The sequence below is a fragment of the Podarcis pityusensis genome (genome assembly GCF_964106645.2).
Source record: "Podarcis pityusensis genome assembly, chromosome: 5".
In the NCBI taxonomy this organism is placed as follows: Eukaryota; Metazoa; Chordata; class Lepidosauria; order Squamata; family Lacertidae; genus Podarcis; species Podarcis pityusensis.
Genome location: NC_138032.1, coordinates 35,881,815 through 35,901,037, shown reverse-complemented (window position 1 = coordinate 35,901,037; position 19,223 = coordinate 35,881,815). Strand labels below are relative to the sequence as shown.

General features: G+C 44.0%; 1 protein-coding gene across 1 annotated transcript; it reads left to right on the top strand.

The window, feature by feature from the left end:
• Positions 1 to 6,109: 6,109 nt before the first annotated feature.
• On the top strand, positions 6,110 to 18,736 carry TM4SF19 (transmembrane 4 L six family member 19). Its single transcript, XM_081005819.1, has 6 exons — positions 6,110 to 6,411; positions 9,817 to 10,008; positions 11,252 to 11,332; positions 12,721 to 12,905; positions 14,445 to 14,634; positions 16,113 to 18,736. The coding sequence occupies exons 2-5, from the start codon at positions 9,832 to 9,834 to the stop codon at positions 14,632 to 14,634; spliced, it is 633 nt and encodes a 210-aa protein (XP_080861945.1). The 5' UTR covers positions 6,110 to 6,411; positions 9,817 to 9,831; the 3' UTR covers positions 16,113 to 18,736.
• The last annotated feature ends 487 nt before the right edge of the window (positions 18,737 to 19,223 follow it).

Sequence of the window (19,223 nt, the reverse complement as noted above, 5' to 3'; positions counted from 1 at the left end):
GGGCCATGCAAACTGAGGCTATCTGGGGGAGTCTCTTCGCTGCTTCTTGAGGGCTTCCAGGTGGCAGATTGAAGTGCTTTCTTGGTATGTATACACTGCTTGCTGTTTTAGAATAAAACCTTTAATCTCAGCCACTTGTGTGTTTTGTATTACTTCTGAATCTCATTTTAAAAGAACCACCTTGCCTTTGGCAAGACAGTTACCTAGGTTATAAATGTTGTTCAAAAATTGTAGACATGTATAGTGGGGTTGAGAGGAAGGGGACACCGCTCAGTGCTGCTGTTAGAAGCTGGCAACGCCTCCCTTGCCTGTTCTCAGTTCCCTTAGATTGAGTCAGTCATTAGTCCTAGCTTGGTATTGCCTATAATGTCGGGCAATGACTATCAAGGATTTGTAGACAAGGGTAATTTCTAATCCTGTTTGGAACCTTATGCATGCAAAACATGCTTGGCCATTGAACCTGTGGACATATTATGTAGCATTTGTTAAGGAACTAAGGCAGGTTTCCTCAACATCGGCCCTCCAGATGTTTTGAGACTACAATTCCCATCATCCCTGACCACTGGTCCTGCTAGCTAGGGATCAGAGTTGTAGGCCAAAAACATCTGCAGGGCTGAGATTGAGGAAGCCTGAACTAAGGGTTGCTGTCAACTATTGTTTCCTCAGAGTAGACCCATTTCAATTAATTATCATTATCAATTTAGGTTCATTAATTTCATTGCATCTACTCTGAAGAAAAACTAGTTGAAAACCCTATATGTTTAAAAGACATGCTATAAAACATTTACCTCATTTAACAGATGAGGAACCTGAGATTGTGACTAGTTGTAAAACATCTGGAAATCTGCACATATTGTGTAATAAGGGTCAAAATTGTACCTATATTAAAGAGGAGCAAATGTTTCCTCTTCAGTGTGCCATGATTCCAAGTGTGTGCGAGAATGTTATGTTTCAGAAAGCAATAGAGTACTGAAGTGGAGACTGAGGCAACTCACTTGCTCAGTCATCGTGGTTCAAAGAGTTAAAGTTGCCTGACCGTATTTTCCACAGTCATGTAAACCTGTACATTTGCTAACGAGATTGCAAGAGTCACACTGGGAAAGTACATGAAAACTGCAAGTTACGCTGATACAAGGGAGGCGTGATTGTGGCTGCTAGATGGACAATTCTTACGCAACTTCAAGATTTATTTTTTAAAGCTGACAAATTTGGAGTGGGAGGAGAACTAGGGCGCACCCACTCTCTTTAGACAGCAGTTCAGTTGCTCAATAATAATCATGTGTGATGCAAGGTGTACTGCTAATATAGGAGTGCTTAAATTATCAGATGGAGAAATATGTTGAAAGATAAGGATGGCCCAGCTTCTTCAGGGGAGTGGAGGCAGTACTCATCTTCCCTAGAGTAGACTTTATCAATATCACAAATACATCCAGGTAATATCAGCCCAGCAAGCATACTGAACATCATGCACTAATTCCACTCCTACCCACCCATGGCAGTTTGAAATCCCCACCTATTGTTTATTTAACCAATACTCACTGTAGTGACTCTTCCACTGTTTGAATCCATGCCCTATCCTTTTTTCAAAAAGGATTTTCCCTGAGCAAGGCTCTTTCCCCCTACTAGACCCCAACTCCAATTAGCCCCAGCCAATATAGTTACTGGTCAGGAATAAGGGGGGTGGAACCCAGCAACATTTAGAGAACCATACATGTGTCATTAATGGTCTAGAAAGACCCAGAGAAAGGTCTGCAGTGCATACATGCCCTCTCTGTGGATGCTGTGGCAATTTTTGTAGAGAAGTGCAAGTCCAGGATAAAGCATGAGAATGAAACTAGTCGTGGATGAGCCTCCGTCTCCTGCAAGATGTGTGGTTGGTTCCTCCTTAATCTGGAATATTGGCGTTAATAAAGAGGCGCTCCTGGACCGACATATGACAATGTGCTGCAATCAATCAGCTGCCAAAAGGACTGAGCTTGGCTCTTTGAAGGTACAGTGGTACCTCAAGTTACAAACACCTCAGGTTACAAACGTTTCAGGTTACAAACTCCACTAACCTGGAAGAGTTACCTCGAGTTGAGAACTTTTCCCCAGGATGAGAACGGAAATCGTGTGCCGGTGGCGCAGCAGCAGCAAGAGGCCCCATTAGCAAAAGCATGCCTCTAGTTAAGAACAGTTTCAGGTTAAGAACGGACCTCTGGAACGAATTAAGTTAGTAACTAGAGGTACTACTGTATCTGAATGTTTTTTCTGAAGCTTGAGAATCCTCACAACAGCCGGGAAAGGAAGGGGGAGGACAAGGTGCTTTGTGCTTTCATATGGTTTTCAAATGGTCTTTTTTCTTCTTGTCCTCCCTGTAAAATGAAAGGGACTTGTGTAGCCGTGGCTATGTTATTCTGTCTGTTACCATGGAAAATGGGGGAAGTGTCTTTATGCTCAACAAGGAATTTAACAGCAATTTATGCCCTCCCCCCTCGACCGAGGTTGAATGGACTTTATTTAAAATTATCTTTGGATTGGACCAGGAGTGTGAGGGAGCAATGCAGAGCAAGGTGAATGAACGGCTGCTGAATAGATCTGGCAAGAGGCCGAATTTGAGAAAAGATTTTGTTTTTAACTGTGTGCTGAGGAAGAACTCCAGAGCAGAATTTTAATGGCGGAAACTGGACATTCACTCTGTGAGTTATTTATGGCCGCAGCTCGTACGCTAGTCGGTAAACAGCAGAAGGAATGGAATGTGACTTTGTCCCATCCAGATAAACACTGCAAAGAGCTGAACAAGGGAAGATCGTAATTAATTCTCCCAGCACACCAGGTCTGAAACAACAATGTATATGAAGGACTACAGATGTGAAATGGAATTTATATTTATAAGAGGTAACAGAGGCACTGTTTGTAAGGAGGGGGAAAATGTGGTCAGCTGCAAGAATGGACTAACAACAAGTGAAGGATCAATTGGACATTAAATAAGAGATGATGCGGCTATGGGAGGAAATGATCGACATATGTTTGCAACAGGAGCGGGAAACCTGATTTTAAGAAATTGTATTAAAGTAATTTGGTTTGATCCGTAATAATTTGGAAAACTAATTTTAAAAAAGAGAGAATGAAACTAGTAGTAGTTCTAAGGATGCGCCATCATAGTTATTATCAGGGCTGTTTTTTTCCAGCTGGAACTTGATGGTTCTGGCGCACCTCAGGTGGGCGCCATCGCCATTCTAAGAGAATGAGGGAGGTGTTCATGGTTCTCTTTTTGAAGAGAAAACAGCACTGGTTATTTGATGCCCTTTTTGGTGTGTGTGCAGGTTTCCTTTGCTAAAATCTTGCTTTGGCAACTGGCATTAATGGTCAAAAACATTTTGCTGCCTGAAGTGGAGTAGGCTGGTTCTCCCATTAGGTATAGTGAGGCAGCCAATTTCACAAATGGCTTCGCAAATTATTAGTTAATTTATTATGGTTACCATTTTTGTGTCTCAGAGGAGAAGAGAGGCTTGTTGGTTTTTCTGCCTCAGGTCCCCACAAAATGTGGCCAGCCTTGGGTACTTTACACACTGACCTGTGGGGGTGGGGGGGCAACATATGCTGCTCTGTTTCAGGCAGCAAAATATCTTTGAGTACAAATATTGCCCCACGTCATCCCCACCCTGCTAGGCCATCACTTTAAACTTCTTGCTATAGCATTCAGGCACTCAATCTGCAATGATAATTTATTAATGCAATAAAAAAAAAAGCTCTCTGAGCTCTTCAGTGATTGACAGCTGTCATGGTGGTTTTATAAGTGGCACTAGGCCAGCTGCTGTTGATGATACATCAGCATGTGGTAGTTCGCTTGTTAGCACTGGTGTGAACTCTGTAGGAGTTCTAACACTATACGAAGTGCCTGGAATGTGAAAGTAGAATCACCACACCAGACTTGCTCTCAAGACAGCTGATCCAAACAGAGAGTTGTGTGGCTGGCGTGACGTAGCTGGAACACAAGAGTGAGTTGCAACATTTCCCCAGTGGTGCCAAAAATGAACCTTCCTCTTCCTCCACTCCCTGAAAATCGCAATGTGATTTATACACTTCAGCTGTTTCAGTGTGGTGAGGTGTGCGTGTGTGAAAGTGTGCACTGTATATAACTATAAAGGGAATTTTGTTCTTCTTGGTGGAACCACCTGACTTTTGTAAGTCAGTCGAGAATGGTTGACCCATATAATGATTCAGTAATCTGGAGCTGAAATATGGAGCACTAAAAAGGGTAAGGGTAAAGGACCCCTGGACAGTTAAGTCCTGTCAAAGGCAACTATGGGGTTGCGGCGCTCATCTCACTTCAGGCTGAGGGAGCAGGCATTTGTCCACAGACAACTTTCCGAGTCATGTGGCCAGCATGACTAAACCACTTCTGGCACAACAGGACGCCATGACAGAAACCAGAGTGCATGGAAACACTGTTTACCTTCCCACTGCAGTGGTACCTATTTATCTACTTGCACTGGCATGCTTTCGAACTGCTAGGTTGGTAGGAGTTGGGACAGACCAATGGGAGCTCACTCTGTCGCGGAGATTCAAACCTCCAACCTTCTGATCGGCAAGCCCAAGAGGCTCAGTGATTTAGACCACAGCGCCACCCGCTTCTCATGGAGCACTATAGCAGTGCATTAACTTTTCTTGGTTTTTTATGTGTCATTCTTCCCCTGTGATATATTTCCATAGAGGTCTTCCCTGACATCCTGGGTGCATCCACTTCAAAGCTTTCCACCCTCTTAGTTCAGCAAGTATACCCTTACATGGGACACACACCAACCAGGCACATCTGAAGCTGAGCTGCACAGAGGGCACAGACTGCAGTGACCCACCATAGATAAACATTTGTCTATAGACTGTGAAGGTGATGCATGTAGTGCTGGCCAAACTCCATCCAGATTAATTTGGAAATGGGTGGGTGATAATGAGAGCACTTAAAAAAAAATGATTTATTTTGAGGGCTCTGAATTGAGCCATGTACAGTGGAACCTCGGGTTGCGAACGTGAGCTGTGCGGGAGACATGTTTGCCATCCGCAGCACTGCGTCTGCGCATGCGTGGGTCGTGATTTAGCGCTTCTGCGCATGCGCAAGTGCTGAAACCCGGAAGTAACCCGTTCCAGTACTTCCAGGTTCGGCGCAGTGCGCAACCCGAGAACACATAACCTGAAGCGTCTATAACCCGAGGTACCACTGTATATATATTATTGTTGATATCCATCTATCTCAAGACACAATGGAGTGCACCTCCCGGGGTGGAGAATCACAGCGCCTGCTGCCTCCCACATTGTTTTTTGTGGTGTTAGCAGCACTGAAGTGACCTCCCCAGGGCACAAGCCTGGGCAGTGTGTAAGGAGGTCCTGGCTGCCCAGACGACAAGACCCCCCCTCTCGGCACCACTGATGTGGTCTAAAGGAAAACAGAACAATACATTTGGCACCAGCTTGGTTGCAGGAGTTGCCAGAAGGAGGTGTGCAATGCACCATCCAACCATTTTAGGGACTCCACTCTGGATTTGTATAGAGTTTACTCCTTAGCCTTTTCTTCTCCTGAAGATGTCCCACAAGGCAACAGGTACAGATTTTTTATACGGATTTTATATATGTGCTTGTACAGGCTTCCTTTCTATAACATATGTGCATTCTTGTTAATTGCAGTGTGAAGAAAGGCAGCTTTGGCTGGGGCATTAGTGGCAATTTCACATACCAGACAGGTAATCAGCTCCTATTGGGCACCTCCTATGTCATGTGACCCACTGATAGTCCATCCCTGGTGGTCAAGGATGTAGCAACTGCTGTTGTTTTTAACATGATTGGACCCACCTCCCAGTGCAAATCTGCGTCTCTTGGTGGTGGTGGGCAAAATAAGCGGGTATTTTCATGCTGCTGATGCCATGTGGACTGCATGCACAATAAACAACCACCTGGAGAGACCCTTTTATTGTTTTTGTTGCAACAGAGCAGCACCAATGTCCCTCTAGCATTGTTTTGTTTGAGCATGTTGCAAGCTTGCTTCATGTACAACTGCCGCCCTTAAGCCTACTTCCTCACAGAAACAGTTTTCTTCTAATCACTCATTTGTCATTTCCCTCTATGGGCAATTTTTTCCTTTAGAACGGTACAGAGCTGTTGGACTTGCCCATCATGGGAAGAAGGGTTCATGTGACTTGTGTGATTAAAAAAAAACTAGTTAGATCCAGGTCTGACCATCTAGGGAGAAAATAAGTTGGGGCCTGCCCAGGTTTCAGTCGCCAGAAGATTATAAATAGTTGCCAGCTGTTGGTGCCCTTTCCAGAGAAACCTCTCTTGTGTGGATTATTGCAACAACGGCAACAACCTTTGGAGCTGAGTGCAACTTTGATACCACCACTTCCTTGGATCTGCATCAGTGCTTTCTATTTCTCAAAGGTAAGTGAAAGACCTGGGAAGAATTAATTCTGTAAGGACCAGCTGATGGTGGGTTTGCTGTGGTGGCAAAAGAGTCGAGGAACCTGAAACTGGAATTCACTTTCCATTTCCCAGCTGAGATGGATTCAGGACATTTCTAGACTATAAACTGAAACAGGTGTTGCTTCTTCCTGGCTGTATAATAGATCAGTACTGCTCATGCATTCATGTTTCTGCAGTGCTCACACAATGTTGTCATCATCCAATGGCAACCCATATTCCCTCCTCCCTGCCCCCATTTAATCAAGATTTACCGTTTTTAGGGGAAATCCAGTTATTAAAAAACAAACAAACTCTGATGTCTACCACCTTTTTGTGATATCTCAGTGTCCCATTTACAATAGTATGTGGCTATCCAGATGGAAACACAGTATTGTTAGTTTATTATTATTTCATTTATATACTACTTGTAGGGTTGCCGTATTTTAGAGAGCAAAAAAGAGGACACATTTGCCGACCTCTACTTTTAACTATGGATTGCTATGACGACTCTCATGAAATGACCTGTCCTGGATAAAGAGGACATATGGCAACCCATAGTCTCTAACTGGTGTGCAAGAAGGCAACAGAACAGAGACAAAATTATCTTTTTCTCTAATCTTTTTGCAAACCGCATTGAGGTTTCTTGCAATCAAGTGGTTTATAAATTTTATGAAGTAAACAAATAAAACTAGATAAAATTAACTGTAAACTTGGTGTGTATCTCGGGGTGGGGGGGTCTTTACTTGAAATGCCAGCTGAAATAAAGAGGTCTTCTTCACTAGGTGCTGGTGTGTGGGAGTATGTGAGAGTCCTGTATAATCTCCGACTGTAACTGTTAGAAGTTGCTAAGTTGTAAACATCCTTCTGGAATTTCTTTGGGAGTAAGGAATATGTGTTTTAAAAAAAACATATAGCCATAAGTCTCCAGAGGGGAAGGGCCATGCTGAATTACATGAGTGTGGTATGGGGTGTTTTGTGCAGGATATCATGCTTTGCTGAACTTCCAGAGGTTTTTGGAGTTCTTGCCTAAAGAGACAGCAGTTACCGTATATGGGATTTGGGTAGGGGAGCATCTTTTCCCAAACATACGTCAGCTACCAATTTTGTGACCTAAGGAGAAGCTGTTTATTGGGAAAATAGGAGAAGGCAATCAAAACCATTCACCTGGGAGAGAGAAGAATAACAAGGAACGGGGGGGGGGGCGCTCTGAATGTCCTTTTTATTGTGCATTCATGATGATTTGTGCCCTTGACTTGCAGGTACCAGGGTGGTTAAATGCACTCCTGCATCCAATGCTATTTGTGCCTGTAAAAGTTTAAGGATGGCCATGCTGCTTCATTAACAATTCCTGCGTGGCCCACAGCTTCCTGCAGAAATCTTATGTTTTTTTTGTATCTCACATGTTCTGATTGTTACTGTTATTTTGCTTTTGTTGCACTATAGCACTAGGGTACCCTGGCAATGTTCCAAATTAAATGCGTTTCTTTGTGACACACCCACTCTCCCAAACTTTTTGTCAATGCTGTATAGCAATGTTCCTGTCAGGGTGTTGGAAGGAGCTACGGTTTAGCACAGGAATCGCAGCCTAAGCATAAAAACTTTAAAAGGTAAAGGTAAAGGGACCCCTGACCGTTAGGTCCAGTCGTGACCGACTCTGGGGTTGCGGCGCTCATCTCACTTTATTGGCCAATGGAGCCGGCGTACAGCTTCCAGGTCATGTGGCCAGCATGACTAAGCCGCTTCTGGCGAACCAGAGCAGCGCACGGAAACGCCGTTTACCTTCCCACCAGAGTGGTATCTATTTATCTACTTGCACTTTGATGTGCTTTCGAACTGCTAAGTTGGTAGGAGCTGGGACCGAGCAACGGGAGCTCACCCCATCATGGGGATTCGAACCGCCAACCTTTTGATAGGCAAGTCCTAGGCTCTGTGGTTTAACCCACAACTTTAGAAGTGGCAAAATCAAATGGTGATATGGTTGCATGGCAATGTAGCACAAATAACATGAAAAGGTGTGGGGAGAGAAACTTGCACTCTTGTGCCTCTCCCACATACTTCTTATAGATGCCATATGCTGGCATTCTTGTGGTCTGCCCCCAGCCCCCCCTGCAAACAAGGATGGTTTAACACACCAGTCATAACCCAAACAAAGTTTTTTAAAGTGTGCAAATGGAAGTTTAGTGGCCTGGCATTGCAGTTTGACTTACTGCTGTAGGGAAGGGAAGCGGGGATGGCGGGAGCATGGACGATGGAATGAGCAAAGTTAAAGTTTGGATGCAATAGTCATAGAATTGCAGAGCTGGAAGGTACCCTGAGCAACCATCTAATCCAAACCCCAGGAATATGCAGCTGCTCCATACAGGAATCAAACCTGGGACCTTGGTGTTATCGGCACCATGCTCTAACCAACTGAGCTGCAGAAGCACCAGGGAAACATCACTGAACAACCGATAAAGTAGAGTGATGACTAGATGGTCTAGTATAAATCCATTTAAAATGTGCCATTCATGTGTCAATGACATGTTACTGCATGCCCAGGTAATGGGAAAGACAGTCAGGAGAGGGTCAGGGTATTTTGGGTAGGAAACTAACATTGCAGAATTGTCATCAGTCTGGCTGTCCGAGGCACATCTAGCCTTAAAATAAATGGGTGGGACCTGCTAGAAAATGTGGTGTGAAATGTTCTTGCTCAGGATACTCCATTCCATTCCCCTGCCCCATCTCCCCAACTACCAGTTAGCATTCCATGCCATGACCACTCAGTATACTCTGCTTATTGAGCTGTTTTGAAGAGTCTCCACCCCCACACCACATAGGCTTTAAAGATATTTTTAGACATCTGCAAACCTCCCACTTATGCAAGGGCAGTGCCATTTTTGACGGCTTAAACAATGTCACTTACAGCCCAACCACTGCAAGTAGAGGAAATTATGCTTTCACATTAGGAAATTTGCAAACCATCCCATTTAACTCTCCCTCCCTTTGCCCTGTTGACAGGGTGGGGGGGGTGGCAAAATACCTTATGGACACATTCCTGGTCTGCTTTTAACAAATTTTCAGGGTGTAGTTATCTGTATTCTGTGAGTCTTGTGTCTCTGACTAATCTGTACATGACCCTTTAACAGCCAGTGCAGACCATTGGGGCTGGGGCAGTCTGGCAAAGGACAAGATGGCGTACCTCACTCCATGCGCCAACTGGCAATGAAATTTATTTCAATGGTGTCATTCATTGGTTTGAGGGAAAACACATCGATCGGCAGTATTTCTCAAGAAACTACAGGACACATATGGATTGTGGATCACGTGTACTCAAACAAAATGCTCTAAAGCCAGAGAAAACAGAAATGCTTACACAGTCTGTGACTCTTTTCTTCATCTTTGCAGGGCTCTCTGCTGACAATGTGCGTGGGGACGTGTGCTAGGATCCTGGGGCCATGCCTCTTGACCCTGGGCCTGCTTTCTGTTGTTGCCAACACTCTCCTGCTCTTTCCCAGTTGGGAATGGCATTATCTACAGATGGGTCACATCACAAAGAAAGCTATGCTGATGCCAGGAATGTGGGGAGGAGGCTTATTGGTAAGTGGATATTTTTCTGTCAAGAATCTGTGTAGGAAACCGTAAGGCCCGCTCTTTTTGTCTTCTGTCTTCTGTTTTGTTGTTTATAACCAAACAAGGTTTTGTCATTGGAGGTGGGCAGGCTACATGCAGAGCAAGGATATACTGAAGAAGAGTTTGGATTTGATATCCCACTTTATTACTACCCGAAGGAGTCTCAAAGCGGCTAGCATTCTCCTTTCCCTTCCTCCCCCACAACAAACACTCTGTGAGACTTCAGAGAAGTGTGATTAGCCCAAGGTCACCCAGCAGCTGCAAGTGGAGGAGCGGAGATTACGAGTCTACTGCTCTTGACCACTACACCACACTGGCTCTCAGTTTTGCCTGAAAATTCCATTCATGATACTCTGAAGAAAATTTGTCCAATCCAATGGCAGTTTGGCATGCAGTATCTTATATCTTGTATAAATTGACCAGGGTTGTATCCAATGTAGTGCTACCACCAGTGCAAGGATATACACTTGTGTAATGGAGCATCCCTCCCCCCCTTTTCCCCATGGGACCCCTAAATCTGCCCTAGGGGTCCCACCAACCCTCTGGAGCAGATTTGGAGGACACAGGGCACGCATTGTGGAGAAGGAGGGATGTTCCACAGCCATACACCCTTTTGTTGGCAGAACAAGTTAATTGGATTCTTCCCCAGATTTCTGAAAATTCTCGAAAAGGATGGCTGAGCTATAGCTGTTTAACCCGTGTGCATTGAAAGGGTGCTGTGCATGCTTCTTCTGTGTGACATGCTACTCCATGTTTGTTTTGCATGTGTGAGAGAGAGAGTAGCTGCCATGAGTGTGGTTTCGTTTGATTTGCATTCTCTGGTTGGCTCGTTTCTTCCAGTGATCTGCTGCACATGTTTTTTTTTTAATATATATATATATGTCTGCTATGTTCTGCAGTGAGCTACATTCCAGGGTTCCTGCAAGCCCCTCTGACCTGCTTTGCTTGGCTTAGTATGAATGAGCAAACACAGAGATTCCCAGACTGAAGATCGCAACTACAGGACTCCACCTGCGGCCATGCTACTGCTGGGCTACCCAGAGCTAGCAAAATTTGTTAACTGAATCCCACCCCAATAAGTTTCAATTTGTGTATTGGTTCAAGAAGTGCAAATGAGGTAGTTTCTCATTAAGATTCAAACAGAATCAAATTGATCCCTCCCGCTTAGCAGAAAAGGGTGTTCATTCTGAATCACTTCTGTCTTCCACAGGTCTTCCCAGCCGCAGTTCAGATCACAGTTATTGGATTTAGGGGAAAGAATGTCTCCTGCACCTGCGGTACTTGCCAAAAGGTATGAGGGTGGTAGCTCATTTGTTCCGCTGATGAAAGGCCCTCAGCTTTAATGGCAGGGCTTAACAGTCAAGATTCTTGTCAAAATTCCAGTTCGATACTGTACACGGTTCAGCATTTTCATAGTTCTCAGAGTGGTTTCACAATCAATTCCTCTTCCCAGGTAACTCTGAAAATTGTAGCTCAGAGAGGGGAATGGGGGTCTCCCAATGACTCTCAGTACCCTTAACAGACTACAGTAGTACCTCTGGTTAAGAACTTAATTCGTTCCAGAGGTCCTTTCTTAACCTGAAACTGTTCTTAACCAGAGGTACCACTTTAGCTAATGGAGCCTCCTGCTGCCCCCACCGTGCGATTTCTGTTCTCATCCTGAAGTAAAATTCTTAACCCAAGGTACTACTTCTGGGTTAGCGGAGTCTGTAACCTGAAGTGTTTGTAACCCAAAGTGTTTGTAACCCAAAGTAACACTGTACAAGGATTATTTGGGAGCAGTGTTTTTTTCTGGGGGACACACAGGGGTACGCATACCCCTAAATATTTTGAGAATCATTGAGGGGCAGTATTTCAATATGAGCAGGAAAATGAGAGTACCCCTAAACATTTTTTAAAAAGAAAAGAAACACTGTTTGGGAGACTGTTAAAGGAATATTGCAGTGCTTTGAGAGTATGGTCCTGATATGACTGAAGACCAAGGAGAAGGAAGTTGACAAGCAGTGCCAGCCCTAGACTGGTTGTTAACATGAAGGCAGGCAGATGGGGGCTGGATGAAAGAGGTTAATGGTGCAGTGTCCCATTTGTCCGAATGGACCAGACTCTACACTTTTCAGCCTGACTCCACTAGTCATTGCCAAGGTCAAGAACTTTGTCATACCCCACCCTAATCCAAACTTGGAGGGTGCATTCCCCCATCCAGGAGCCTTGCGGTCTGTTGCTGGAGCAGGGGGGGGGAACCTGGTGCCTGTAGTGTAGCAATCAGAAGTTACCATAGCTACTCAGGTCGTTTCCATAAAGCTCTTTAGAACCAATCTCCCTTTCCGTTGCTCCTAATTACTGAGGTTCAGTAGTACAGTTGAAGGGGTCTTGCATAACTGGAATTAGGCCACTTCCGGACTGTCAATACCTTCGGGTGGGATTCGGTCACGTACCAGCAAATTCAGGTTACACAATTATCAATGACTGGGAGGTCTTGAGCAATAATCCCACTTCCTCAAAACATCAAACTTTTCATGATAAGGAAAGTGACAGGAAACTGCACTGGAACACAAAACGGAGTAAGCACTCATTAAATAGCCATCACCATCTCATCTCCTTGCAAACAAGTCAGGATCAATGCTCAGTTATCAGGTCATCTGGAAGTGCCCTTAATTTCTATGCCTCTTTTGCCCACAGATGTTTCTCTCCATTGTATTATCAGGACTGGCCTTGCTGGGATCAGCTGCTTGCTTTGTTTTGTCTGGTGTGGGCTTGACAGAGGGACCTCTCTGCTTTTATAGCTCCACCACCCACAATGGGACACAGATGACTCAATGGGATTATCCATTCCTTCAAACACACAGTCAGTCCTCAAACATCAGGTAAAGAAACCTGGAGGTCATGGGTCATTTTATGGAAGAGCAATGCCTATTAACCTGTGCTGAGAGCTGTTTTTGCTTAGTGGTGAAAACTGAGACTCGTTCTCCGTTGAGTTCAGAGTCATGACCAAAAAAATGAGTCGCAAGCAATGACTTGATGATAGGCCCCTCCAGAGAGGTGGGGGGTTTTGCCAGGTCTATTCTGCAGCATCTAATTGATGCAGTATAGGACTGAATGGATGCTGTACTGCCCAAACATCATTCCACTTTATTAGTTCTTCTGTAATGCTTCTTGAGTGATACTGCAGTATTGCTGTCCAGGGGGCCCCTCTTATGCTATAGTAAAACAAAAGCAAGACTACCACCATCCCTGGAACAGTTGTGGTACGAAAAGTTGCAGAATTTAAGCAGGAAGCTACAGTATGTCTGCCCTGAAGCTTTTGCAGGAACAAACAGTATTGAAAGTGGGATCACATATAACTGCCCCAATACAGTGGTACCTCTAGTTGCGGACGGGATCCGTTCCGGAGGTCCGGCTGGATCCCAAGGTTTCCACAACTGGAGGACCGCTTCTGCGCATGCGCACGTGGCGAAACCTGGTAAAATACTTCCAGGTTTGCCGCTTACGTATCCCGAAGTTTACATAACCAGAGGGTTACGTAAGCAGAACTACTACTGTACCATCATGAGCACAAATAATCATGAATGCACAATAAAAAGGATGTCTGAAAGGGCATACGGCTTTCTGTATATTGTTGGTCCTGAAGACTAAACAATTATATAGACGGTGTCAGTGTTTCCAAACAAGTTCTCTGTTACTGACTCCCATTAAACGTGGCTCATGCAGCTCAGGAGACCGTATTTGCATTGCTCAATTAAATTGTGAGGCTAGCTTGAGCTATTTCCCACGGGAATATTTTCCTTTCCTGTGCATCAAAACACACACAGAGAAACTGGACTAGGGGCACTGGCAATAGCAACAAGCACCAAAGAATATGTAGGGATAACGTTGCTGGGAGGAAAAAAGTGAAGGAGTCTCAGCAGGCATGGATCACTTGTTGAGGAATGCTATCATAGTGGAATGTCAGTAGAACCGGGATGTCAACAAAGCAGCGACACTTGCAAGTGCAAGGAATGCTAAGGCAGAGGGGTCTTCTGTCCAGTGAATTACTATTACTGCTACTAACTTCTACAGTGTTGGTGTTGGAAGGGCAACCGCATGTCTTTCATCTTGAGACAATGCAACCAGGGAAGACAATATTTAATATTATATTGTAAATGTAAAACCATTCAAGGAAAAATGGTGCACAGGACAGCATACTCAGTAACCCAGTAAATCCAGAAATCTTTATCTAATATTCTGTTGGAAGCCTCCCAGAGTGGCTGGGGCAACCTAGTCAGATGGGTGGGGTATGAGTAATAAATGATTATTATTTTAAAATGTACAAAAATATCATCTCCTGATTGAACAGCTTTCCCTTATCCTTCGTTTATAATGTATCTTTACTTACAACTTTCTCATTCAAAATCTGTTCCTTTAAGGACTCGGAATTATTTGTATGATCCGCCCCTTTGGAACAAAGTGTGCATCGAGCCACGTAATATTGTGAGCTGGAATGTCTATTTCTTCTCGGCTCTCTTAATCATCAGCACAGTGGAAATGGTCCTTGCTGTTCTCCAGATCATCAATGGCTTTTTTGGATGTTTCTGTGGCTTATGTGAAAAGAAATAGGTAACAGGAATCCACTAAAATTTTGTAACTTTGTTGTTGTTGTTGCATATGGCCTGTGAATGGTCCCTCCGCCTGCATCCACACACCAACAGGGGAAGATTGAAGCAAGTGATGGTTGCTAACATTCCTTCTACCTTTGTCAACGCAGATACCTAATAAGAAGGGTAGCAGTTGGTCAGAGTAGTTTACTCTGTGATAGTGGGAAGGGGAATAACATAATATGAATGCTGGTTGACCAATAGAGAAAGCTTCCATATTGCCACATTACCAAAAAGGCAGCAATAAAAGTCAGACATGCAACGAAGATACAGATCACTAGGCTCATATTGCATCATGCAGCTGCTGCTGCCAGTCTGTTTTGTACTCTAGTCTAGAAATATTAAAAGGGACAGAGCAGGGTTCTGATGGTGGTTTCAGCAGTAGGTAGAGACCAAATAGCTTTGTGGATGCTTGGAAAGCTGCTGTGTGTGTGTGTGTGTGTGTGTGCGCGCGCGCACGCGTACGTACACACACACACACGTGCAGTTGGGGAGTAAGTAGGGAGAGTCAGCAATAGTAGAAGAGGGGAAAGGAAGTTGTGTGGGCCCATAAGATGAATGCTAAAACCCACAATTCAGCAATATTTTTGCTAGAGCCAATCAAAATATCACAAAATAGTGAGCAAGCTTTTGATTGCTCCAGACCTCTTAAACAGGCAGGATGTTACACAAAGTAGTGAGAAGGGCAGGGGAGGGCACCAAAAAACAACAACAAAAGAAGTCTTAAAGTTGTAGCCATAAAGATTACATCCCAAGATGGAATGAGAAGAAGACGTGAAAGAAATCTAAGATTCTGGGACAGAAGAATAAAACGTCTGCTCCTAATATTTTAGAACACGGAGTCCCAAAGTTACACAGATCTTTACCCAGCCCTGAGCAAAATGCACAGGTTCCTAGTTCTAGCTCTGGCAGCTCACGGCTGAAAACAGCATGCCCTTGGGCAGTTTTGAAAATAATGACATTTCAGTTTGTTTCCCTCGTTTTTGCAATTACATTATATCAGGAGACCCTTCAGAGGTAATGGACTTCAACTCCCATCAGCCCCAGCAAGCATGGCCAATGGTCAGGAATGATGAGAGTTGTAGTCCAGCAACATTTAGAGGACTCCAGATTAATCACCCTTGCATTATATATTTTACTGAACCAATTTAAATAGGCTTGGGAGTGTATATATATATATATAGAGAGAGAGAGAGAGAGAGAGAGAGAGAGAGAGAGAGAGAGAGAGAGAGAGAGAAACTGAGTCAAACTCTGATGAAGATTTCTGTGAAACACCCAGACCAGCATACTAAGATACTTTGGCCCCCACATTTTTATTGTTTGCAACATCAGTTCTTTAGGATCAAGATGACAGACTTTGTTTACTTAATCTCTGTATGTGAGATTACAAAGATATGTGTATTAACCTGTATCCGCAATCATCAACTTTCGTTGCTGCAGCCTCTGCGCATTTCTGATTCCTCTGTTGTTCCTGAAGCCTCAAGATGCTGCTTGCCAGACAGTAATGAGCCATCACCCACCTTTCAGTGCAAGGAATATCATTGTCTTCCATGGGCATCATTGTCAGCTACTGTCAGGAGATGTAGACTGGAACTGCTGTCACTAAGGAAATGCTTACAGTGTCACAGATCTAAAATGACGTCCTGGGTTTATTGAGCTCAGTGCTTTGAGATTTAGTAATGTTGTTGTGTTATTTATTTAATTATTTATACTCCCTTAACATCTACCCAAGTCCTCCTTTCCTATGCTGAATGAACACATTTTCGTGTTCCTGCTATTTCTAAAATTCAAACACTCCTGCCGGCATGAAATCAAGGCAGAAAGCATGTTGGGTTGTTCTGGGGGGGGGGGGGGGTGGCTACACAGGAGGCATGAATGTAGAGATTTTTTGCACACAGGTTCAGTTTGTATCAGGTCTTCTGGCTTTGGGGCTCTACTTTCTGCCTCCCTTGCCACAGGCCCTGCAACTGAGAAGGCCAAACCTGATGAGCAACATATTTTTCAGTTTGTGGCATCATCAGTTCACAGGTCCATGTCATGGATTGGTTGGCAAGTGGAAAGAGGCACCACTAAGAGCCACCTAATACATTGGTCTAAGAAAGGGATTGGTGCTGCTTTAGTCAGACTTTAAAGTTTAGAGCTAGTCAAATGCTAGAAACGTGTACATTTTCTCAAGCAAAGGCAAGGATGGTCTAGGAACAAGACAGAGCAATATCAAGGACACAGTTCTAATCTGTTTTGCTCACATGAGAGGCCCCTGAGGCCCTGCAGGGCTCCAGAAATGGAAACTGCCTTCCTGAATTCTCTTTGCCAACTTACACATTCCCACTCTCCAGGAAGGGGAACCTATGGACTTCCAGATGTTCCTAGATAACATCCAGGACCGTTGGCTGGACTGTCTGGGGCTGATGAAAGCTGGAGGCCAGCAGCATCTGAGAGGTCACAAGTTCCTCACCCCTGGATGAAGGGAAGGTGTAGAGCTGACAAGACGCACAACCCAAAAAATCCATTCAATACTTTTAAATACTCATATTAAGATTGGTGTTTAATTAGTTTAAAATTAAGGAAAACAAATGTACAGTACATCTGTACAAACAGCTAATTTTTAAAGAATTGCAATATTTTCCGATTATGCTGCTGAAGAATTGGGAAGGGTAGGGCAGTGTTTCCAGGTCTGTGTTTTGTATACCTTCTGTAGGGCTGCCATATGTCCATGTTTTACCAAAAATAAGCTCAACAACTTTGCCCAGATTTTCATCTTTGGGAATATGGCAACCCTACCTTCTGTTACAAGAGTAGGTTCAGGAGACTTGTTATTTTCAAGAGAGAGGGGAGTATATTTTGAGTGGGATGACCTGTATTTCTTCTTCCATAACACTCAAAACATGTCAGAAAACAATTGCCTAGCTGTGTTATGTTCAGGCCTTGTTTTGTGGTAATTGCCACCATGATAGGTGGCCTTGTTGGTTGAAGCTGCTGAAAACTTGTGTGAAAATAAATAAAGATACCTATTTTTCTATACATTTTTAAAATGATCTCAGCCAATGATACTTATTATAAAAGGATTCAGGGCTACCAGATGCCACCGTGATGCCATTTTTCTTCAGTTCTGATACAATTCACCCACTCTTTTTATTCCTGAGAAGTCAGATAGCATTCATTCTGGACGACTGCATTCTCCATAATTTCCCCATTGTCCTTCACTTCCCTCAAGTGTTTATTTTTCACTTCAGTTGCGACACAATCATTACACACCTGAATTGACTGTACTGTAACACTATTGCCTCACCTCAAGTTGGGGACGTTGTTAATTAGAATTTCACATCCTGGACCCCTGGAAGCCCTAGCAGCATGTTGGCACCGTTATTCTCACATAAAAAGTGGTGAAACTAACAAAGGGAGTTTTCAGATGATGGCTTAATATAGTACAGTGGTGCCTCAGGTTACATACGCTTCAGGTTACAGACTCCGCTAACCCAGAAATAATACCTCGGGTTAAGAACTTTGCTTCAGGATGAGAACAGAAATTGTGCTCCGGCGGCACGGCAGCAGCAGGAGGCCCCATTAGCTAAAGTGGTGCTTCAGGTTAAGAACAGTTTCAGGTTAAGAACGGACCTCCGGAAGAAATTAAGTACTTAACCTAAGGTACCACTGTAAACAGGTTTTTGAGATATCACGAACTGGTAATTGGTAACAGCCCCTCCCCCAAAGGCAGAAGAAATCAACAAAGCAGAAGAAATCCACCACTAATGCCCTAATATTGGGTCAAAGGGCCTCTCCAGACATCCTTTTTATTGCACATTAATGATGATTTGTGCTCATTATGCTATCAGGCTGTCACATGCGATCCTGTTTTTTTGTACCTGCAAATGCTTTGGGGTGGTCGCACTGCTTCATTCCATTCAGTGCATATCCTGTAACTTCCTGCTGAAATCCTGTAGCTTTTTATACCACAAATATTCTGGCTTATTTTTGTTCTGCTTTGGTTGTGCTATAGCCCCTCCCAGGCTGCAATAACCCGGAAGCTTTGGGGAAGCATTCATTGCACAACAAACTAAAGCAGAAAAAAAAACCCCGCTACTAATGCACTGCTGTTAAGAGTTTGTTGCAGAATACACCTGCAATAAAGCAGCAATCTGGAGGAGCTCTAGAGTCTGACTTTGAAACACATTCCAGGGGAGAATTTTCTTCTAGACACAATGGTCAAGCATTGGCCAGCAGGTGGCAGGCCCAAGCTAGCCAGCTTCCTGATTGCTCAGGAAGACCTTTAAGAAAATTGACAGGTTTCACTCTCTTACTACAGGGCTAAAGTAGATGTCTTTGCATCTAATGTGCAGGGGTTTTTTTATGCATAAGGTGCTAGTGCCAGGGAGGGGGTATACAGCTAATACCACAGTCCTGAACGAAATCTCCTTAGCTAATATCAGCATCCATCGGCACATAGGGGATTCCCCTCTCCCTGCCCCCCCCCCCGCCCCCTGCAAAAAGCCAATACAGAAGGCTGGTCTAAGTGAATAGGTCACTTTCTCTGCTTTGTGTGTTCCATTGTTT